Source organism: Limanda limanda, chromosome 1, assembly GCF_963576545.1.
Source record: "Limanda limanda chromosome 1, fLimLim1.1, whole genome shotgun sequence".
Lineage (NCBI taxonomy): Eukaryota > Metazoa > Chordata > Actinopteri > Pleuronectiformes > Pleuronectidae > Limanda > Limanda limanda.
In genome coordinates, this window is record NC_083636.1 from 18,611,143 (window position 1) to 18,635,987 (window position 24,845).

Consider the following 24,845-nt stretch of genomic DNA (forward strand, 5'->3'; position numbering starts at 1 on the left):
TTTTCTGTTTCCAAACTTCGCGCAGTAGAATTTCTTTTTCATCTAGATGACAAAGTGGAGTCTTTTGAAAATACCTGGCAAAGCTACGGTCTGTGATTTGAATGCAACAGTAACAGATGAGAGGCCGAGGTTACGCTGCCTCCAGCTTCACCCCCGAACGGCCGTTGAAAGCATTTAAACAAGCTTCCATCAGCAGCTCCGGAGGGAAATGTCTCAGTCCATTATTTATGTGTATTACAAGTTCGTACTCTGTATGAAAAGTGTGTCCCGTCTTGTTTAGTTAACAATGCAGCTGCTGCCTTGAACCTATGATCCCATTAAACAAACCCACCAGCATCTCTGACATTTAACGTATCAATCATGTACGCACATGTTAACAGCATTAATATTGATGGCAACTGCAGACATTATGCAAATGTTCTGCGTGCGTTGGAGGGATATTTACAATTTCAACGTGCATTCCTCAGCAGTGAAAACGCTGCTTGTTGTCTAATTAATTTACCTCAGGAGCGTTTGCAAAGTGCAGTGAAAGGTTGCAGAGAGCTTGATCTAAAAGCTCCCTGACACAAAGCAGACTGAGGGACAACTTCACACAGCGCGCCGGCTTTTATCAGTCTAAACACAGGCGGGTGGGAGGGGAGCAAATTTTATGTTGGAGAGCCGTTCAGAGATCAAAACAAAGTTGTTGAAAAATTGGTCTGTTCGGGTGGCAGACGCATTGAATTCATTAGCAGAACCATTAAACCATTAAATTAAGAACGAAACAAGGGGCGGCTTCTCTGTGCCGTCACGTCTCAGCAGAGACAGCTCTTCTTGTGTGAAGACACTTTTCCTGCATACGGCAGCAAGCTGCTAATTTTGTCTTGAGTGCGTTTGCTTCTGCTTTTTTGATTGAGGCAACATCTTTACCTCTGCACCTGAGTCCCTGCAGCGGAGCGAGCAATTACCTTCTCCGAGGCCGGGGAGACGTTACGTGACATTTCGGCTGATTAGACCAACGATTAGGTCGTGACGGCTAATTTTAGATATTAGGATGAGACAGTGTTTGTTTTGGGGAAGACATACGGGTGAACTCCTCCTCTCAGGGCAAGTTGTGATCTAAAGAATATCTGGACTCTTAATGGGTTGTGTAATTCCTAAATGGATGAGACGCGCTCTGCAACTGGTTGGAGGCTTCAACCAATTTGTGAACTGCATTGTGGTTCAGCTGGTTCACTTTGCAGCCTCTGATGCAAGTAAAGATCCTACCTGAAATCCGAGTAGAGATTAATTATTGATTACTGCGGCAGGTAATCACTCTGGGGACACTAAAGTTAGCGAGGTCCCAAGAGGGAGGCTGTGATTGGTTGATCAAACCAGAACCAAGCGCCAAACACGCCCACTGTCGTGAATTAAAGCAACACTTAAAAAACTTTCCCCACGTACGAGGATAATGAAAAAGAGACAAATCTCACTGCAGATTGTCAGAACTATTAATGAGCTATGATGGTTTTATTCTTATATCATACATCAGAGTCATGAAACAGCAAAGATAAGCTTTCTTCATCATCTGGTTTAAAGTTCATCAAACCCAGTGGTCAAATTTGGTTTTACCATGAAGGAATTTAGCAGTGAGGATTGTACCTTTAAGTAATTCAATGGAAACATGTGGTGTTGTTTCTGTGATCCATTCATTACTGAGTGTGTAACCTCCAAGGGCGAGAGCTCCTGTTGAGGTTTTGCAGTTTTGCAGCCGCGGAATGAAAATGAATGGAAGAACAAAAGAAGCCTGCTCGGTGTCGCTGCGTCTCTCCTGCCTTCTGTTCCTCGGAATCGAACGTAATCACGCTCTGCCACCTGTGCTCGGTGCAAGTCACCCTTTTCCCGCACGTTTCTAAATAACAAGTGACCAATGGCGGGCTCCGTGTGCACGCTGCTAAACGGCAGCCAAATAAGATGTCTTGTTCCATCTGGGAGTTTATCAATAGCGGGTCTGATAGAGAAAAACGTGTGATTCCTCCGCACCAGGTGGCCCAGGAAGGTAATGTGCGTTTTAATAATGTTTGGGCTGATGCTGATTGCAGAGGTGGAATGAGTTTATGGTTTGAAAAAAGGAAAAGAGCTCCGCAGACCAGCACTGACATCACGTCTGTCTCCATGGCGATGTGGAGGAAACGTAGGCTGCTGGTGTCTGGGAGCGGGCCGTGCGAGGAGAGCCAGAGAGACGGAGATAGAGAGAGACAGACCGAGAGAAAGAGAGTGTCGGAAATCCTCTAGGAGAGGCATGAAGGAACATAGTGTCAGGAAGCTACCAGCTCGGAATACTAATATCTGTGGCTGGAGACGGACAGGCGGGCACGTGCACGCACGCACGCACACACACACACGCACGCACACACACACACACACACACACAGCAGTCGGCAGCGTGCTGGCTGCCGCGGTGTCGCTCTCAGTTTTGTCAACAGTCAGTCGGTAGCTAGTGGAAAAAATAGCCTTTGAGCAGAAATGTCACCAGAGCCACCGGTGACATTAAAGCCTATTGGACTGAAGGTTTGGACTGTTCAATCCACAGAGAGGAGAGAGAGGGGGGGGGGGGGGGGGGAAATAGATGAATATGAAAACCTCTTCTCAGAGTTTCAGATGTCTCAGGATCCCTATCAATGTTGAGCGGTATGTAAACATGAACTCAAAGAAGATTGTTTTGTCAGACGTGTTCACGACAACTGGAAAATGTTCAGGCGAGGGGTTTTGCAACGTGTTGAGCAGCAGGAGGCCGGACACGATGTATAAATTCCGCTGTGGAAATCATCGTGGAAACCTGTGGATTCGCACAAATCACCACACGAGGCCGGTCCGAGTTGTGATTGATGACTTATCTGTGATTTCCAGCTCTATTATCAGCCACTAACACAGATGTGATCTGTTTCAGATTTGTCTACACTCGCAAAAAATGTCAATACACTTGCAAATATAATTACACATTTAAAGATTTTGTTACACGTTTGCAAATTGCTCCCTCACGAGTTTAGCTTCGCGCTCATGAATACTGTTCTGTGCACTCGTATCATATGCATGGATTTACGAGTGCAAATTTGGAGACTATACAGACGCCATATTTGGTTCTTAACAAATCCTGCCCCCGGCGTCAGAGTAATTAACGAGACACTTGTCTTTGCATTGAAAAGGTTTAAAACACGTCTTTGTGTAAATGAGCACAATTCAGCCAGTACTTTGCATTTTCTGTGATTTCTATTATAAATTCTCTTTGATTCATCTTCGCAGAGAGAGAAATTAAATCGGCCTCATTTAGTTTCCGAGGGCCATTGGGAGACAATGACCCTGACCCCTGCAAACAGGCTCCTCTGAAGGATGTGTGGGGAGTTGAATGGGAACTGCAGCTGTGGCAGATGGAAGAAAGAAGATGTGGAAACGGTCGAAAACATTAGATCTGACTCTGATCAGATTTTACTATTTCCCTGAGAGTAAGTGTACAATGTTAACTCGGCATAATATTCTCTGAAAACGTCGACACAAGTTTGAATAAAACTCGTGTTTATGAACGTCAACAACTCAAGGTCGGTTTACCGCTGATTTATCCTGCATCTGATTTGTCTGTGCATTTCATCTAAACCTGGAATGTAACAGAAAAATCACTTCAATGTGATGAAGGGTGTCAAGAGATAGAAAAATGTACTAAGTTAAAAACAACGACAAACAAGCGACACAAAGACGTCGCTGCATCACCGACATGTTGTCACGTCAGACTCCCAGCAGCCCCGTGACTGCACATCCGAGTTCACCAGGGATGCGTCCATGTAATTAAATATGAACACAATAACCGGGCATCGGGTTATAATCTGATCTGAAAGCAGCTCAGCCAGAACGCATGAAAACACGTGACGCATGTTTAGATTAACTGCGTAGCATGTACTGTCGCATAGTCAGGAGAGTGATATCTGAACGTGTACAGCTTGTATTTAAGGGTCCTATTGGGCCTTGGCAGAGATATGAACTTTACCATTCTACTTAGATATTGTTGTTTTCCTCCTGGAGTCTTTAACTTCTTGATTGCAGTAGTAGCCGTTTTGTTTTTGTCTCAGCGGTGACGAGGAGCTCGCCACATTGACGTCAATGCGACTCCTTTGTGGAACACACTAAGCTTCTGTTGAGCTACGTGTGTTTGTGCGGATGATGGGAGACTCACACAGTTGATTTGTCCCACACGAAAACAACAACAGAGACATTTTGAAAAGCTCACGGAGGTAAACGCTTCTCAGAGCCGCTCTACACTCAGAGATTTCCCTGCAGGATTAAGGTCTGGGCTCCGACTCGGCCGTTCCAGGATACAGATCTTCCTTTTGTCTGTCATTTCTGCTGGATTTGGCCGAGTGTCATGGCAGCTGTTAATAAACAAGGATTTAATGACAGAGATTAGTTCGGCAATACAGTGAGACTCAAAGAGATTTATCTTTGGATCCAGGATTCAACCTGAGTGTGTCCTCAGCAGAGCCCTGACACATGCTGTAGGAGAGGAGAGGAGGAGGAGGAGAGGAAGAGTAGGAAGAGGAGGAATAGGAGAGGAGAGAAGTGTATGAGGAGGAGGAGGATAAGACAGAGAAGGAGGGGAGGGGACAAGGAGAGGAAGAGGAGGAGAGGCAGCGGATAGGAGAGAATGAGGAGGAAGAGATGAAGGAGGAGGTGGAAGAAGGACGAGAGTATGAGGCGAGCGGGAGCAGAGGAGGAGTGGATGGGGTGAAGAGTGGGGAGGATGAGGAAGAAGGAGAGGAGGAGGTGGAAAAGAAATGAGGGAAAGGACAGGAAGAGGAGAGGAAGAGGGGAGGAAAGTTAAGGATGAGGAAGAACAGAGGAGAGGAGAGGAAAGGAGGTAGAAATCATTGAAGCCTTTTTCATACGAATCCACTTTTTCATATGGAAAAGAAAGAAGGAGAAGAGAGACAAAGGAATGAAGGAGCGCAGTCTTATTAGCCGACACTCGGATCAAACCGAGGAGGCAAAGCAAACAGAAACCCGTGGCCTGCTCCGTGTCATGTTCTGTTTGACTGCAGCACATTCTCCCTGCTTCCAACGCCTTCTCGTTTTTCTTCTTCTACCTGCACTCGCTCGTCTTTTCCACTCGAGAACATCAGCCGTCCTCTAACGGCATCTGAAGTGTGCGCGGCGTTGTGTTTTCCATTTCTCGGAGGGAACGTTGCATCCAGCAGATGGAGGCTGTGTTGTACCTGTTTACCGCACCAAACGCTTTGGTTGGTTCATCAAAGTGTCCTCTGCAGGCCGTCTCCTCCTCGTCTTGTTCACTCGGAGAAGCAGCGAGGTATTGATTCTGCTGCTTTGTTAGCCCCCCCCTTTACAGAAACCACTCCTCCTGCACTCGGAGGAGCTTCGCGCGTTGGTTTTTCTGTTCTTATACATGTGGCTGCATAAATAGTAAATGCCGTGCGTGTGTTTGGAAACATATTTTTGCTGTATTTTTTTGGCGCATGTGTGTGCATCTCCTATCAGCGCGGCTCCTTCCCAGGCACAATGCTTGTCCACCTAATCCAGTCCCAGCGCTCTAATTGGCCGACTGCAGACATTTTCTCTGCTCTGGGGAGCGTGGAGATTAAGTTGAGTGTGTGTGCGCTCTGAGCTGCCCGGCACCAAAATGAGTCACGCTGTGGTTACGTCTCTCGGAGGGATATACAGCGCACGCCCCCACACACACAGAAATCAGACCAGTGAGGTTTTTGCCGTATTATAACATAAACAAGTTCGGGTGAAGATTCTGTGCTTCATCTTTTTTAAAAATCTGTCTGAGGTCAACTCTCCAATCCACCTTTGCAAATCCGTGTGTCTGAGCAGTGGGAGGTCAAACCCGACTCCTGCCGAGAGGTGTCCTGCCCTCGTGTAAGCATCAATAATAAATTAAAGCTGCAGCTAAAAGCCCTGTTACACTCTCCATGATACTTATGGTTAGCGACAGGCTAACTACACACACCAATTCCCACATGCATTACTCTGCTGCAGGCCCCTAATGCAGCATTGATGATGTGTATTAACCAGTGAGCGCCGGTAAAGACGGGCGACACATTTCTTAATGGTACAAAACCATTTTACAGACTTAGAGGAACAGATAAATAACAGAATGAAGGTTTACTGTCCTCACAAGCAGCTGGACCTCCTCAGAGGCTGCAGGCGTGGGCACTCCTGCAGGAACACTGCACTCTTAAGACTCATTTGGGGGAAAGAGAGCGAGTCGTCCTCTAACCAGAACATCTGTGGTTTAATCCCAGTCTTCCCCATTCTGCATGCCGAGGCTTTCTTGGGCAAGATGCTGAGCCCCAAACTGCCCTTGCCCATGAGTCTTTGTCTGTTGCTCTGGCTCTATTGCACATGGGATCGAACTACCGGCCTCTTTTGCGTATATTGTTGGGTTCGATTGCAGTTTTTGCCGATTGTTCGGTTTCTGTTATTCCATAACAATACATATTAGTCAGAATATGAAAAAGCACCTGCTGGTATCCTGATAATGAATTTGTGGCAAACCCCCGACTTTAACCTGCAGCTATGCATAAGTGGCCTCTCTGTATGAGGGAGGTGTCGCACCATCGAGAGCCCACTCCTCTCAAGCAGACCCCGGGGAGAAGGAGTGGATGGAGGAGATGTGAGGAGGGGGTCACACTCTTCAGCTTCACTTCCTCCGAAACCAAGACGACTTTCAAGGTTTCTGAAGCACCCCGAGGTGAGAGGCAAAGCCAAAAGGCTGGCGAGAAAAAACAGCCAGAAGACGGCGACTGATCATTTAAGGCTTCTTGTTCAAAGAAAACCTCTCCACCATGGAAAAGAAACCCCAGAGCGCAAAAAACAGTGAAAATCTTTATTTCATTCACAAAGCACCATTTCTTTATTAGGAGACTGTGCATTGTGGGGTGGGGTGGGGGGGGCGGTGAGTGTAGCTACACTTATCAGCTCCAGTTTGAGACGGAAAGGATCTATTTACAAGAGGGAGGATCTACCAGGAGAGACACGAGCCATAATCCCATTAATCAGCATAATTGGCCCATAATTGGCTCTCATCAAGTCCCCACAGATGCCATCACTCAAACCTCAACGTTATTACCAGACTTTCTCTACCAGTGGCCCACGCTTCCTGCTGAGATGTTGATGCAGGTTTGGTCTGATCCGATATCTACACACATCAAATTACAGACTCTGTGTCGTGGCCGCTGCAGCAGACGTGTTGGTCCACGTAAAACCGGGGGTTGGGATTCTCCAGCAGTTTATCTTAATGTGGTTGGAATCCAATTATATTCTAGCAATTTCAAAAATAACAAAATCCATCAAATCCCTCCTCTAATCTGTGAAGATTTTCCAGATTTGTTAATCGACTTAAGTTAAACTAACTAAGGTTCAACTCTGAAGTGCTGTTAACAGACGAGGCAGAGGTCTGATTGTTTCTCTGCTTCTCTCAGGTTGTTAAGTACAAACTGAGAGAAGCAGCTTAATACTATGAAGGAGTCACGCTCATCAGGAACTGGTGGAGACCAAAGAAAGCTAAGCTAAACTAAGATTCAAAATGTATACGTTTTCTTTTGACTCAAAGGGATAAAAGAGTTTTTATTTGGACAACCAGACAACGAAACATGACCGTGAATAAAGAAGGACAACATGACAATTCATAAACTACACCTTCTCCATGTTAGTGGATAGGACATGGACCAACCGGTAAAAGATCAAAGTTCCTATCGCATTTATGCATGTTCAATAATTCATGTTTCTGTTTTTCTTTCCAATTTTTTTAATTAGTTATTTGGTCCTGTTAAAAACATCCTGATTGACAGCTGAGATCGACTCTTGATTGGTTAAGTGCGTGTTTCAGTGGGACCTCGATTCTGCGGCTCCAAAACCATCATGACCACTGCGCATTCTCTGGATAAACATACTGTCACCACTTCATCACACGATATCCGTCACCGCCAAGAAATAAACATCACCTGAATGTTCTCAGAAAAAATTAAAAAAGACCGAAGATACACAGGGCGGTTTCACCAGGTTTGTTTGTCTCTCTAAGCGAATTTGTGTATTTTGCCAAAGTGCAACCGAATCCAAAACAGAACAGTATGCCAGAATCAAACGCTGGCTCTCGACGGCTCACTCTCTTCACTCCGAGTGTCTCTGCCTCTCGTGCACATTCCACGTGCACGTCTGCGGTTGAGTGTGCTGTACGTTTGTCTGGGGAGGTTTGCTGCTCGTGTCAAACAAAGGGAAACAGGTACTCGCTTTTTGTTGATCGGTACAACAATCTAACCTTTAGCAGCTGAAGCATCGTCCTGTGCAGCGGAGCACGCCGCAAATCAAAGCAAACACGGCCGAGGAGAGAGGAGAAGAAAGGAAGAGGGAGGGAGGTGGAGGAGATCTGGGCTGAATAAACTGCAATGCACTTTTTTTCCCTCTCTGTTAAACTGATAGGTGGGAGCAGAACACTTGAAAAGAGCCTGAAGTTCTCTGTGGTTTGAGTTGTAGCCGAGGAACAAAAAATGACGGTGCAGAAATACCTCTGGTGTGAGCAGGAATCCAACGAACGCCGGCGTGCACTTTGTGGAACTGGGTGATAAGGTGAACAATTTTCTTCTTTTAATACTGTACAGTGGACAGATTGCGGGTCGTGGCAGGATCACGGCAGAGAAAGATGAGATGACGGAGAATTAATTTGCAGTGAGAGAAGCTTTTCGGCTTTTTGCTGCTCGTTTTTGGTTTGGGAGTTTAATTCACCGCTGGCCCGGTGTCGTTTCAACTGTGAAGTAACCACGAGGTATTTGAGGTCTTGAACATCATATATCGCTGAATGAGAACCGTGACTCATGACCCAAGCATTTTGACTCTCTGCTACACGCAGGACTGAAGTGTAACTAAACCCTGTGGAACAGTCGAGTGCTGCTTATTCACTGCACATATCTCTGCAGAGGATTTAAATATGATGTACACTTGAGAACTGGTATTATTACACCACTAATCTGAGATTATTCAAGCGATGTCAGATGGAACTATCGAAACAAAACAATCCTGAGTCCTCATCATCTCGGCTACACGTTGTTTCCAAGTGGATGGAAGCAATCCTCCCTCTCTATGAAACCACAATCACAGATATTATTTGAAATATTACCTGGGGAAATTGGTGAAATGTCAAAAACAATACCTATCTCCTGGATGGTCCCCATGATCGGATTTCCTGACCTCCACCGCATGCTTCCACCAGGTTGTGTGAAAATCTATCCAGCAGTTTTTGAGTGATCCATGAAAATAAGCACAATACAGCCTTTAATAAATAATGAGCAAATAATTAACAACTTTAAAACACCAATGTGAGTGTTTCCAGCTCTTTCTGTCTCTTTATTCATTTGCAGTCTTTAAGGTGATTCGTGGCCTAAGGGAACAATCAAAAATCCTCTTTTCAAAAACTCTTTTTCTCACAGCTCAGAAGTGATAATATACAGTCCATCTGTTCTCCAACACACAACCTCTCAAATCCCCCGAGCAATGTTTCACCCTGATGAATGAATGAATGAAAACACGATCACCTCGGAGCACATTTTTGCAGAAACCCTAATCTCCTTCTTTCAGAACAAAAGTCACATTTAGCAGCCGTGTCGTGGTTTTGATCGACCTGCTGCTCCCGGATCAGCACGTTTAACCATGTGGGAGAACGACTGTATGATGTTGTAATCTGATTTGAAGATGAGATCAAGCTTTAATCAGCCCTGTAGGGCATCGAGGCCACTACAGCGGCAAAAACATGATAGCAGACGCTAAAATGTTAAAAAGGAGCTGAATATAATATCAAAAAAGTGATGTTTGTCATCATGGTCTTGACCAGAACTTGACCATGTGACCACGTACTTGTCCGGGGTGTTTGCTGCATTGCACCATGAACATTGGAATATAAGAAGGTAGCATCTCACATAGAAGACCAGTTCCATTGAATTTTTCACACAGTTTCTTATGAAACACCCTGAAAAAGTTGTCCACCGTTTCACTGGAGACCTTCAACATCAATAAGGTGCAGCCAGTAGCAGCACGTCTGAGTCGCCGCATCATTTCGCCATCGGAGATAAGTTTAAACACGGTCTGGTCTAAAATCATTACCTTCTAAATTGAATACTTGCGGAGTCAAGCTTATTTGCGCTGATTGCGGCAAATAATGATGCAGACAATCGGACCTTCTGATAGCTTTTTCCTCATTTAGCAGGTCACAGCTGGAGAGAGCGGCTTCCGCACGTTCAATTCCCCGTCCCACTGATGTGGGGAAGATGGAATATTTCATTAGGAGCTTGGATAAACAGAATCAGAGCCCTGATATGTCTGTGCGAGCACGCCGACTAAGCAGAGTAAGCAGTTGTCCTGCTATTATCTAAAGCCACAGAGAGCGGCGGCGGTGGTGGCGGCAACACAGATTGGATCTCTTCAGACCTCCCAGACTAAATTATTGGTTGTATATTACAGAGGCACGATGGGCAAAATTGCTCCAGCTCTGAGCACAATCCATCGACAACCCTCTGAGCAGGGCTCACGGCCGGCCCAGGTGACTGAACACCTCGCTGCTGGGACCAGTGCAACCGGCTCATCTGACCAGACATGATGGAAAAACCCCGGAGGAGGGGAGGACAAGAGAGCAAATATCATCTTATCTTCAGAATAGAACAGAAATGATAAACAGGAGAGTAAATCCTTGTGAAGAACAAGCCACGAGTCATAATCTTTATCTCAAACACTCAAGACTTGATTTGTGAGCATCTAAATTAGCTCTGAAGAAGCCTGTGATGTCTGTTACCTTGAACGCTGCTTTGTCTTGTTTGCTCACATCCAAGAGGAGCCAATTACTCATGCAGCCCCGGTAATTAACACGAGGGACGGTGAAGACTACAGGATTGTGACAGCGAGAGAGCGACTCTAATGAGACGGACCTGGGATTCTCTCCTCTCCTCGTCACCGGCATCGCCGGCTGCTCCGGCCCCGGCGATGGATACCGCTAATCGCTACAACTGAAAACTGTGTCATTTGAAAGCCCTTGGGGGAGGCAGGTGGGAGGGAGTGATGGAAGTACCAGATTTTTATGAAGGGATTTTCCACCAAGGAGGATGTTTACAAAGACGTGGTTTAAAGAGGAGGAGAAAAACATTTCAGAACAATCCAGATTATGCAAATATACTGCATCAGAGAGTACACATATACGTATACCATGTTTTAAGGGATATTAGTTCACTCCAGACAAAACTGCAGTTTTCTTCATTGTGCCGTACTGCAACTAGCAAGTATCATTGTTAGAGCTGCTGTTTGCAAGACTGCAGTTTGAAGGTCTGGCGCTTGTGTTGCAAAATACAACACTCACAATAGGCCATGCACCAATGACATCACTTTTCACATCCTGCACCACTATTGGATCGGTACCTCGGGTTTTGGCTGATTTTCAGCGTCCAGGTATCTGAATCAGTATCGGGAAAGAAGAAATGCTATCAGAACATCTCGAGTAAAAACCTTTTTCTAAACTGGATCCAGAGTTTTAAGTGGTTTCCAAGTTTCGCAGGTTCCATTTACCTTCCCAGAGAAAAGGGCCGGCGCACTCGTCTCTGTGCTGAACTACAGTTTATCTAGTGCACTTCTCTTCGCTGCCAATTGGAAACCAAGCACGTAGAGAAACAGTTTGAAAAAAGCACGGTCGGAACTTTTGGACTTTTAGTGCTGGCATTGATAACACAACACTATAGGGACACTGAGACGAATGAGATTTCTCTTCCTGCTGCAGGTCTTCTTTTTAACATGTGCTGTGAGAGTGGGTGGAGGTGTGGCGGCAATTTGTTGAGTAAAGAGCAAAGTTAATGCTGGTCTGTCTGTACCTGCAGATGCATTCAACACAACACGTCCACATACACATGAGAAAATGAGCAAAGTGAAGAAGGAGCCGTTCCCCAGTTGAGCATTAAGTGTCAACACTTGGAGAATAAAAACTGTGTTTCCAAGCACTTCAAGTCATCTTGTCGCGTCCTGTCCTTGGACGTGCAGGGAAGTGCGTGTGCTCACACAAGAGTGTCATGCAAGGACTGTAAAGAATGTCAGGTGTACGCTGGAAAACAGAAGAAGAAATTCAAAATATCAAGCTTGGAAACGAGAATTTCTAATGAGCTGCTTTCGAACATTATCCAAGAGGACTCAACTATAATTACTGCGGTGACGAGAAAGTTTAATTGTCCGACATATGCACCGGTTGTGTTGACATATTATTCCTTCCAAATATGAGATGAGAGTGTGAGAATTTGCAGCTGAAGTGTGAGGATTAACTTCTAGTTGCATTTCACAGTAAAACCCACTAAATAACACCTTTTATTTAAATCAATTCCACGCTGATCAGTTTGCGGTTTGGACAGAACACAAGCTGCCGACTGACAGATGGCGTCCCACCTCTGTGTTCTGCCTGAGCGGAGTTATGTCTCCCCGGTGACAGCCGCGTGTGAACGAGACACTTGCACTGCTCCTTTTGTGGACACAATTAAGCCAAGGTCCATTTCCTACATTCTAAGCCAACACGTCTGATCTCCAGTTTCTGACATTAAAGAAGGTGTCACTTTCCATCACCAACACCTCACAGATGTATTCCTGGATCTACCTGCAGCCTAGCACATGTCATGGGAGCACAAAGGCTCGGTGGAAATGAGCTCCATTAAGTTCCCACCCCTGAGCCCTCACTGCCTCAGTTCTTATTGAAAACCATAAATAAATTGAAGAATTAATTATGTGGCGTGCAGGGAGGCGGCTCAACGATGGTTCAGGAGTCGCAAATGCTTTTAAAAAAGAGAAATTTGGAAATAAAATATTACACGAATTAAGGTTTGTGTCGTGTGAAATTCTAAATTTTGCAGAACTCTCCCGGGAAGGATGAAGGTCTCTCAAAGACGACAAGGGAAGCGCCCGCGACATGAGGTGACCGCAGGCGGGCCACCTGATGGATATGTCTATCCCGCAGAGGGTGGAGTGTAGCAGGGTAGAGGACAGTCTGGTGGTGTGTGTCTGTCTGAGATGCTGTCCAATTAGTTAGAAAATTCCACACCTCTTCTCCGTCACGTCAGACGTTCACATCTGCCGCCAAGCATCTAGTGTTGTGTCACACTTACGACCTGGCACATCCACATCTGTGTCCCGCCTTGTCAGTCACCTCCAGCCCCCCCGCCCACACACACACACGCACACACACCTCCATGACTCCAGACGACATTTAATCGGTACTCATTTACTTACTCTAACCTTAACCATGGTTACTACTCACCTTAACCTAACCGGAACCTAAACTGAGCTTTAAACCTAACCTTACTTTATCCTACAACTAACCCTGACATTAAACTAACCTCTATGATGCTCTTACACTTATGGAGGACGAGTTCCCTTTATGTGTAGTGTTGAGGACAGTGAGGGATCGAAAGAGGAGGAGGAGGCGGAGGGGAAGAAAAAGAAAGCGGGCTGAGAGTTTAAGAGGAGTCGAGCCTTTGACGCAGACGGGGAGTGGAAACAGTTTCCATGGAAACCCCACCCTGCCTCCAATGAGTCAATGAGTAAGTGAGAGGAGGGGGGGGGGGGGGGCGAGAACAGAGAATAAATGGAGGGATGAGAGAGAGAAGGAGCTTTTTGATTGGAGGTAATTGTCTGATCCGTCTAACCTTTTGTCAGACAGAGAAATATAAGCAGGCAAATTAATCCACCGGCAAAACAAACAGCAGGTGACAAGGAAAAAAGCTTCACCTCAAGTCCCCTTGGATCTGAAAGAGCCTCAGTCCACTTCTGACTCGTCTGCATGAGGGCTCCAGCTCAGAGCTCCACAGTGAGGCCCCCTATCTATACCTTTTTCTGCAGGGTCTGCATGTAAGAGCGCAGATGTCCGAGTCAGATGCTCCAGACAATTTCAGGGACTTGTCCACCAAGCGATGGACAAAAAACTGGAAGAATTCAAATATCCCCGGGAGGAAAAGAGGAGCTATATACATAGAAGACACTGACGAAGACGTCAACTTGAAGACGAGGAGATTTGAGAGCTTTTAGCGATAAGGGGAGGAGCTGGGATCGATGCAGCTGCCTCTCTTTTCCGCACGATTTCCGACCTCATGTCTGAAAACTGCTTAAATAAAGATTCCAGGTGAATAACATCATGCAGAATTCTTACCAGACTCCTTATGTTGCATGTTGGCCTTTTCCGATGAGCACCAAATTGAACTAATTGAAATGCATACTCAGTCAGACATCTTGTTAGTACCAACACACGCTTATTCACAATAAAGAAAAAGAGAAGAGGAAGTTGGTTCCGGGGAGATACAACTGATAACAAAGGGAGGAAGCATCAGAAAAGGGAAAGAGCAGCAGGGGAGAAAGAGGGAGACGCACAGAAATTCATATTTCCTGCTTTGCTCCAAGACTCTGGGACGATCAAACCAACAACTGTGGATAGACAGATGGACGTGCAGTCGCTCTCTCATTAGTAAAACACCATCAGCATTGCACACAGTTGCCCGAGCCATTAACACAAACTCGATGCCCCTGTGGGCATCGGAATACCCATTAACTCACAGGCTCAACCACCACTTCCTGCTATTAGGGCATATGTTGTTTGTGCACGCATGTAAAGGCTAGAGCACACAAACACACGCAGACATGCAGTGAGTGCGAGGGGCAGACACGCAGGTTTACAGAGCCGCACGACAGAGCCGCACTTTGGAAAACAGACGTGGGGAACATGCAATCACACCCTTCGTAAACTTTACGTCTCCACTAGTGGATGTTGACGTGGATGTTGTGTTTAAAGGTTCTTCCTCTATTATCAAAGTCTTCTTTCTCTACATGGTAGCCAAGCTTTTAGCAGAAGGGACGACAAAAAACCATGGCAGAGTTTTCGCCCATTCGCCACAGGCTGCATGAGAGCATCGTGGATAATGTTGCAAAGCAAAGAGGAGCTCTGTTTATGGCAACATCTTGGATTTACAGGCTTCAGGTGCAGTGTCAGGTTTATTGTCCTTGTGTTTATCGTCATTGCCAGTTTACTCTATAGTGAGCAGTAAACTTAATGCATCACAACATTTCACCTTACTGTATACATCCAATCCAATGGTATACTGGACTTTATTATAGGCTCTAATATAATGTGCTGTCTTTTGCAAGCACTACTTTATATTTCAATATTAATGGAGAGAATCCAGGTTTAATCTCAATTGTGAATCATTGTCATTTTGCATTTAGACACAAGTAGTGTAGCTGTTAAATGTGATGGATGCTATGTGGTTCATTAATTTAGAAACCTACAAACTGCTAAAAATGAAACACCAATCATGAAGTTCATTATAAATAACTCTAAATAAATAGAAAACACGACAATACAACCAAACAGAGTCTGACTTAAGATATAGGTGCACGTCTTTTCTGCATTGTAAATTATGTAAAATCTAAGTTTGCAAACAAGAATTGAATTGAAGGAAAGAAGAAGAAGGAGAGTAAAGCAGCCGAGCAAATATCGACAAACAAATATAATGAGCCCATGAAAGACTCTGTGGCTTTTGGGAAATTAGTCATATAAACCTGATGACCTTCATATTTCTTATTTATTTGCCCGCGACGGAGGCTCTGCACATATTTATATTTGATTTAGAATTAGGAGGAAAAACCTGAGGCGCTCTCTTTTTAATCTTTCGGTTGATGTGCCCGGCCTTCAAGTTATTTACTCTAACTGACTGAGTTTAAAACACACACTTGCGAAGTCTAACACTCAGATATTAGTTTATATATTTAAAAAGTGTTTTTAAATAGTTTTATGCTCAGCTCTGGGGTCTCCAAAATGAAAAGCACACACACAAACACACACGACCGAAACTGTGCAAAAGTCAGATTAAAGAAAGCCACATAATTAATTACCATGTTTTCCAGTTCAGAAGTCTCTAAATAATTCAGCCATTCTGGATCAAGTGTAGCCCACTTAGGCTTCGTGACTAGTCTACACACACTCACTCCTTTCTGCTTCTCCGTCTCCCGCATCAAATCTATGTGGATTACGATAGGCCTGATTTCACATGGGCTCGGGCTATTAACGCCCTGACCTTGGATTTCAACCAGGCAATTTGTCTAAGAGCCGGCAGAGCCCGAGCTGCCCCGGCCGACTCCGTCCAACCTCTGTGATTGGTATGAGTGGCAGTGGCTCTCCGACTGTCTGCTCCGTCAGCCTCCATCCCCCCCCCCAGAAGAATGGCTCCTCTATACCACTCAGGGGTTATGTTTAAATTGCTGTGATGATCTACTTCAGATCTATCACTTACAATTCTCCTTTCTCTCCCTAGTCCCCTCGTTTCTTATCACTTATCATAAATCTTACCAGGCACTGATGTATCTCTGTTTCTCAACTGTAGATAAGACTTTCTTATTGTCTGGCTTCATCTTCTTGAATCTGCACTTTACCAACGCTTTGAACCAAAGGCGGAAGTTGCACCTGGCATTAACATGTGATCTGTATCTGGGTCCATTATCCTGGTGATGACTGATGACCTTTCTTTGAATAGTGTGAATACTTCATCCTTTTTCTTTGAATTGAATGTCATCGAGGCATATAATGGTTGTGAAGTGTCTTATCAATCAATGTATTATACTGTACAGATTAAAACCAGGACCATCTCCAGAAATGGTCTTGCGTTTTCGATCCCATCAAAAGGTGCAATCCATGAGCAGAATGACTTAGAGACCTGGTGAGGAATTCAGACATCCAGAGGGAGCTTGAAGAATAGAACCGCTGCTCCTTCATGTCAAAACCAGAAAGTTGACGTGGTCGGAGCCTCTAATGAACCGACCCATGGGGAAGACCCAGAACTTACTGGAGGGATTACAGGGGCTATCTGGCCTGGGAATTCTTAGGGATCCCTCTGGAGGAGCTGGGAATTTGAGCTGGGGAGAAGGAGATCATGTTCAGATACCTCTGTGACCTGAGCTTCAACAAGCAAGGCTGAGGTTTTGGACGTGTTTTTGCAGAGTATGAAAGTTATTTTTGACTGTTGCGTGACTGTAATGTCTCCTTGAATGTTGGAGAGGTAGGAAGCAAGACGGGAAAGTCCAGAAACACCTTTCATTACTTATTTCACTTTGACTTTAGTATTTTAACATAATGGACCCAAAAGCATAAAAATCAGTAATAAATGAATGCTGCACACAAGTTGTTGCCACCTCAAGGTTTTCTGTTTGTCCACGGAGAAATATTCAGTTCAGCCATCTCTGATGTGGGGTCATTGTAAAGTACTGACTCCAGGCTGTCTGGCCCGGAAACTACATTAAAACCCTGGTTCCTCAGGTCAGAACACAGGCAGAATGTCTGAGTTCATAAAATGAATCCTGGACACGATTCCTGTGAAGACAAAACAGCTGCCACTAGTGTATTCTTCAGCTTATCTATTTGTCTGTGTGCCCCCCCCCCCCCCCCCCATACGACAGGACACCTCGAATCTATTCTCTCTTATCCGTCCATCAAACCTTCAGCCTGTTTGTCGTTGTACTAACGGATGCTTTATGTCACTTACATTTTTTCAATTGACCTTTTGGTTGAATGGGATCTAGATTTCTTATTTCCAAGAGAGTCGTGGCCGAAATGCCAACAGACGCAGAGGAGGATCCAAAGAGTCTGAGACCACTCGAAGGGGAAATTGGTCTCAGGCTCCTCGGCCCCACTGTGCCGATAATAACAAAAAACACAGATGCTATACACTCGAGGAAAAAAGCACTTTCACAAATGCACATGTATCCCATCCATCCATCCATCCATCCATCCATCAATCCATTATCTATACAGCTTATCCTTTGAGGGTTGCAGGGGATGTGCTGGGTGAGAGGAGAGGACACAACGTATCCCAGGGTCAACGTAAAAGGACAGACAACCAATCAAACCTATGGGCCATTAACCTAAAACAAATCTGCATGTCACGGAAACAGGCCAAGCTGGGATTCAAACCTTCTGCATACCTGAAAGCTCCAGGTGAAGGGTTTGTTTTGCCATATTGCCTTCCAACCATCCATCCATCCATCCAGATATAAAACATCCAGCTCTCTCCCTCTCAGCAGCACTGAGGCCCATTGTTGAGGCTCCATTCATGCACCGGTTAACCTCCCCTTAGCTCTCTTTCTGCAACAGTTTATCTGCCAGTCCATTTAGTTATGTAGTTAGCATGTGTCCTATCATCAGGCCTCATTCCTCAATCCATTTCCCTTTTTTGCGTCTCTCTCCGCATTTGTTCTCACTCTTTTACTGTTGACCTCTTTCTCCCGATCCACCGGCTCTGTGAGTGGTTGTTAGAGGAAAATTGCCACAACACGGTGCTAAGCTAACAAAAACACAAAGAGACAACCATTCACATTGCAACCTTTTTGAATAATGGGATATATATTCAGCAAAAACATGCGAAACAGGAGTCAAAAAGGAATATGGGTTAAACATCTTCAAGTCGGAGCCCACTCAGGCGCTTTGGGCTGAACAGGACTGAATAATACACACACAAACAAACCAGAGAGGAGTTTGAATAGCTGCCCTCAACATAAAAACACCAGTTATCGATATCTTAAATCCCTCCAAATCATATCTGTGATTGTGTCGCTCTCGGCTGCTCGGGGTTGTGTGCTCTTGTGAAGCAGCTAATGGAGCAAATCACAGGCTGAGCGGAGGAGTCAACACTTGATTCTGAAGAGTAAAACTTCCAGACGAGCCCCGATTCCACCGAAACCAACATTCAAGCAGATAATCGATAGACAGACGCCGACTGATAGTTGAGGGATTCAGAGCTGACGGCAAAAGGTCACAGCAGCGGGGGGGGGGGAGCAAGAACCTCATCACAAGCTCTTACTCGGATAGAAACCTAACATGTCTGGAGTATGTTGTCCCCAATGACAGCAATTCATCAAACTGTGTGTGCTTTTATAAACTGGTCTTGACTATACAAAGCATTTTGGAAGTCATTTATTTTGCCGGAGCTCCAGAAACCCAACCAGTGCCGGTCGGCTTGTGTGGTAATAACATACAAATATGATGGTATGTTTTCTTGACCTTGGAAACAGGTGATGACAAAACATTTTCAACTCAAGGTTCACTTATTCAGGAGCTTTCAGCTGCATCAAGCTATTTTCATTAGCAGATTTGCACAGCTGATGATTTAGCAAGTGGGTCTTTTAGAGGGAAAGACTGCTGGATTGAACAAAACAATTAAGTTGCATTATGGGAAATACAGGATCCAGTATATCTGTTCAGGTTTAACCCGTAATCAATCGTGATATCCTGGCATCTGCTGCTGTTTTTAATTTCCCCTTTCTTTCTTTAATCTGTTGATCCCATGTGGCACAGTGTCATGGGAGTGACATAAATCAAGACTTAATCAAATTACAACAAACAAACTGGCACTGAGTGAACCTGGAGCTTATGGGCACCCTGGAGATCTCAGGTCTCATTTCAGTTGCCCACTTCTTCCAGCGAGACAGAGACAAACACCAGAAGCGTCTCACTCAAGGAGACGAGTGGAGGCAGCAAGGGTGCAAAGTGAAGGAAGGGTAAGAGGAGGGTAACTCACAGGGGACGGTGCGGAGGTAGAGGTTGTCCCGGATGATCTGCTGCAGCTCGTGGTCCACGGAGCCTTTCTGGAAGCGCAGGTTGAGGTAGCGGCGCAGGTCCTTGTCTATCACGCCCCCTGGAGGAACGAAAGGGGCAGTAATCAGTAATCAGAGTCAGACCTCTTCCACCGAATCAATCACTCTGACATGTTCGGCTGTACATTTTCATCCCAGCAGAGGTAAAGAAATAAAAAGGGGGGAAACAACTCTAATCATTCTCAAGGAAGCATCGCTTGCCTCTTGAGTGTTTTTCTGTGCAACTTCCAGAAGTTCAAGGAGCGAGCACAGGAAGCTCCAGACTCTGCAGCGACAAATGACCCAGAAATCCATGCACACCACGGTAAACAATTTGAATTTGCTAAATCCCTTCAAACAAACAGAGCCAACACTAATGAACACACTCTGCCCCCTCTCTCAGATCCAGCATCTGTCAAGTGCAGCCACGGATTGGTGGAGGTGTTAAGTGGAGCCGTGGCCAAACACGTGTGGAGAAATGTCTACACATAAATCACCCGGCGAACTCCCCCCCTGGGGGCTGTTTTTCCTTCCATTCTCCTCTCCCTCACCCTCACCTGAGTCACCCGCATCCCCCTTTTCCCTCCCACTTGTGTGAATTGACTCCCCCCCACCCCCCGGCCACCCCCCTTTTTGAAACCAGCACATCTCGCTGGCTCAGCAGGAAAGAAGAGATGGAGAAGCGACAGAGAAATGGAGGTATGGGGGATAAGAGAGATGGAAAGGCAAGGGCAAATCCCATGGGGGAGTGGAAAGGGGACAACGAGCTAAAATAAGCATCTGCTCCACGCCCCCCTCCCCTTCACCCAACAAACACTCCATCTTTCTACTCTGCTATACACACCAACATAATCACATTTCAAATGGGGGCAGGAAAGGACGGATGAGAGGAGAAGGTGGAAGGGTTGGGGGGGGGGGGGGGCTCGGGCTGACGTTACTTATGGGATTCCTCATGATGCCGCTTTAACCAACACACTTCACGAGTGGAAGCAGAGAGACGCACGGACGAGGGGGGGGTGCACAGGCTGAGCAGACATTCGTCTAACCTTCAACATCCTTTTTTACAGCAGCAACTTGGCACGGCGCCACAAAGCATTTAGCTGTGGCCCCTTCCTCTTTCTCCCCTCCTCTTCATCCCGAAGGCAATGACATCCGAGCGTGACACGTCGGGAGAGCAGCACACACACATCAGCCACACACATGAAGACACACACATGAAGACACACACATGAAGACACGGATGCACCCAGACAGAGACAGGAGGTAGGTGACATTGACGAGCGACGGCCGATAACCCAGTTTGGAAGTTTACAGTCATATCTGGGGTTGAGATATTTTATTCATTCATCACGTTGTACCTTCTCAGTCGAAACCCTGTCGCACACACACACACACAGTGACATGCCACTAATCCGTCAGAGCTGAACTAATTCATTGAGCGGTGCATTATAATCATGCAAAAACCTGAATCACTGGCTCCGTCTGCGTCTCTGTCAGAAGACGTGGAGCGGCACGACCAGCCGTCTGCATTTGCATGAGAAAAAGAAGCCAAGCCAATGCATACTGAAAAGGTGAGCAGACTGACAATTGCACACACACACACACAAACACACACAGTGACACACTAAATGGCACCTCTTGCGCGGACAGCGGTTGTGCAGCCGGTGCCAGAGTCTCCCTTCTCCACAGGTTTTTGTGATGCAAATATTCTCCCAGCTGGAGGAAATCTCTGCTCCGGATTGTTCCCACCGGGATCCCCCAAGTACAGTCCTGCTCCCAACTCGGTCAGCCCAGAATCTAGCCCCTCAGCCAGGGCAGCCTGGGAGCCGAATCCCCTCTTCTCTGCACTCCACCATGGAGAGATGAATCAGGAGAGCGCGGCAGGATGAGTGGCACCGAGGCAAAGAGAGTGTGTGTGTGTGTGTGTGTGAGAGAGAGAGAGAGAGGGAGAGAGGGAGATGGAGAGAGCGGGAATGGGAAGGGGAAGGGAAGATGTGTGTGATGCTGCGAGTGAGAGAGAGAGAGCGTTGAAGAGCAGCTCAGCCGGTGGGGACCGATCGCACTGAGATCCCTTTTCCTCCCGGAGCCACTCCAGATTCTCAGGTCCTACAACGCCCCCCATCTGCAGCACAGGGCACTGCATCTGGCTCACATGATGCCACAGCCGCCGTACACATGGCCTGGCTCTGACCTTCTTCTCCCATCGACGACCACACAATGAAACTGAAGACTAGAGAAAGACAGCTTCTCTCTCTAGTCCTACTAATTAGGCTGTAGTTTGATTACTCTGGTTTCTTACTCTTCTGTCATGAAATTCTCCCAATTATCTCCTTTTCTCCTCCTTGTGATAACAGATATCTTCTCTATATTAATGTTCTTTTGAAAAGCAGGATAACAGCCTAAATTAAATGGCGGCTACACCTAAACGGAATTCAACTGCTTCAGGTTTTATGAGCGTGATCTCAGCCACACTCCTCAACAGGGACCAATATTTGGCAGTGGGTCCAGAAATAGATTTTGTGTGCATATGCAAAGAAGGTCAAACTCTAGCTACAGCTCCAACGGTCTGGTGATGGTGTACGAGGGAGGTGCTCGCTTTCTGTCGGTGTTTCTCTGGAGGTGGTTTCTCATCAGCTCCTCCTGCGCCGACAGAGCTGCCATCATGACAGGAGTGATACGTGACGCCGCCGTCGGGGAAAGGTGAATGACAGAGGCAGCGTGGAGAAGGAGAAGATAGAGACAGAGAAGAAGAGAGGAGAGCTTTGGATTGACAGCATGACAGGAAAATCCACTCAGCGGTGCCTGAGCCAATCAGCCGAACACGACTACCGTCCCGATGGCACCAACGCCTCCCGCGTTTATTCACACTATTCACTTAATAATTCTACTTCGACCTTGAGGAGATTTAACGTTGATGTCACTGTAAACACAAGACGTGAGAAAGAATCACGACACAAGATGAAAGCAGGTGAGGTAACAGTTTCCTAAGCAGATGGGTGAATGGAAATTGTTTTTGCCTCTGCCGCAGAAGAGAATCCACCATTTAAGCTCAGCAGGTGCCACGTAACTCCCGTGAGACGCTGGGAGAGAGAGGGAGAGATGGGGGGGGGGGGGGGGAACAGCCTGTGGAGGGTTCAAAAAAACAAGAGAGCAGCTGGTTCTCCGGAGAAAGAGGAGCTACAGCGGCGACTGCCTCAAACCCTGGCACCAACCGGAGAGGCTCACAGAGGAGGGAAGACGACCACTTACACACATCGAGTTCTCAACTCGACTCTCAACCTGTGGTCTGTGTTCTGCAAATTCAATTCTTTACACATATTTAAACTATGTTTGCATTCGTAATTAACCGTTCATGGTTTACCTTATCTCACCATAGCATTGTATACCATGTCATAGCTTATCTCTTTACCATGGTATACCGTAGCACAGCATCTTCCACCATAGCGTAACCTAGCATATGTCCATACCATTGTATACCATAGCATAGCATTCCAATACCATAGCATAGCATAGAACACTATACCACAATACCAAAAGATAGCATAGCATATCATATCTATCCCACTATTATTTCCTATAGTTTTAAAGACTGTTGTTTGTGCCTGAGTGAAGGTTGTGGTTTAAAACTCTTCTTTATTGACGGAGAACAACAAACACTTGGTAATCAGCAACCACACACTGTGCCTTTCACAATCTAAAAGCATTGTATCTTTGTTTTGAACTTTTGTTAAATTGCTGTTGATCAAAATCATTATGCAATAATAGAATGGATACTGCTGTAAATTCCTGGTACAGAACCTGAATCCAAAGCAGAGAATGATTATGTTACTGCAGCTACAGAGTTCGTACAGTAAACAAATATTTTGACACGGTTCAGCGACAGGTACCAAGCGCCCCGGGTCATCATACATGCGGAACTCATGCACATGTAACACACTCGCAGTATGAAACCAAAACCTCAGCAGTTTCATTACAGCCAAGTCTTCAAAGTCTCTCCTGCTGGAGCCTGAAAACCTTCCACTCCATCAAGAGGAATCCAGCATGGAGGATGTGCTGACAGTCAGTCAGAGCTGGGAGCGCCGTCATCAGAGCCGCGCTGACAATATTTATCACGCCGCGCTCCCAGCGCGCCCGGCACATATGTAGCATTATAGCACTATGTGTGCGTGTGTGTGCATTAAAGTCGGAGGGAGCACCAGCAGACAGCTGTTTGGATAATCAGACTAATTAAAAGTTCAGGATGAGCTTCAAACCTCGCCAGCTCGTGCAGACACACGCTGCGCGCTGTTGATTAGTCTTCAATGAACATACATGCCAAGTCTGTGGTGAAATGCGCTGGAAACCATAAACACCAACTGGCTTTCAGATGGAGTCTCACACATCACACATCACACACACACACACACACACACACACACACACACACACACACACACACACACACACACACACACACACACACACACACACACACAAAGAAACACAAATATTTTGCTCCTGCAACATGAGTCGGTGTAAGTGGCAACAGCATGTGTTCACATTTCTTTTGCTCATCATCACAGCATAATTTTGTCTTCAACACTGGGGTTCATGCAAGAACAATATAAACCAAAATTGGGATTATGTTTGGGAGTGAAAGCTAGAGCGAATAATTTTTTGTTTGCTTTTGCTCAACTTAGAGTTTTACATGTATTCCTTTTTAGATTTGTATTAATTAATTTAAAATGTTAGTAACTTAAATCCATTCCATTTAGCTGCAGCTATTGTTTTCCATGTATTTCAGAGAATCAAATAACTTTCTTAAGTTCACTATGAAGGAGTGAAAAAGCATCTGTTCACCTGCATGGAAAAACACGTGTTGCCTTATAAAATGTGAAGTAAAGCTTCAACCTTTTGTTCATGTTTGCTGATGTGAAAACTTAAATTTGACAGCCTACGCAAATAAAGGGAACAATAATTACATTTTCATAGCGAAACAGACTAATCTGATTTGTGTACAGCCCTAAAAGACGTCCCACTCATTTCCTGATATTAAAGGACACCATCCTGAGATGCACACACCCACAATGTCTCCAACTCTCCAGAACCCACAGGTGATTACGTGGCATACCTTCCTTTCTGCAGCTTTATGCTGACCATCCCCGGCTACCCACTCGGCGCACCAGCTGCCGGTTCATGTGTGAGCATGTGTATGATCG

At 45.8% G+C, this 24,845-nt stretch overlaps 1 protein-coding gene across 1 annotated transcript in view; it reads right to left on the minus strand.

Moving 5' to 3' along the window:
• Window positions 1-24,845, minus strand: part of magi2a (membrane associated guanylate kinase, WW and PDZ domain containing 2a) — a 187,019-nt gene that overhangs the window by 109,749 nt on the left and 52,425 nt on the right. The window contains exon 2 of the mRNA XM_061076314.1: window positions 19,593-19,709. Coding sequence (XP_060932297.1) covers window positions 19,593-19,709 — 117 coding nt within the window. The remainder of the gene's footprint in view (window positions 1-19,592; window positions 19,710-24,845) is intronic.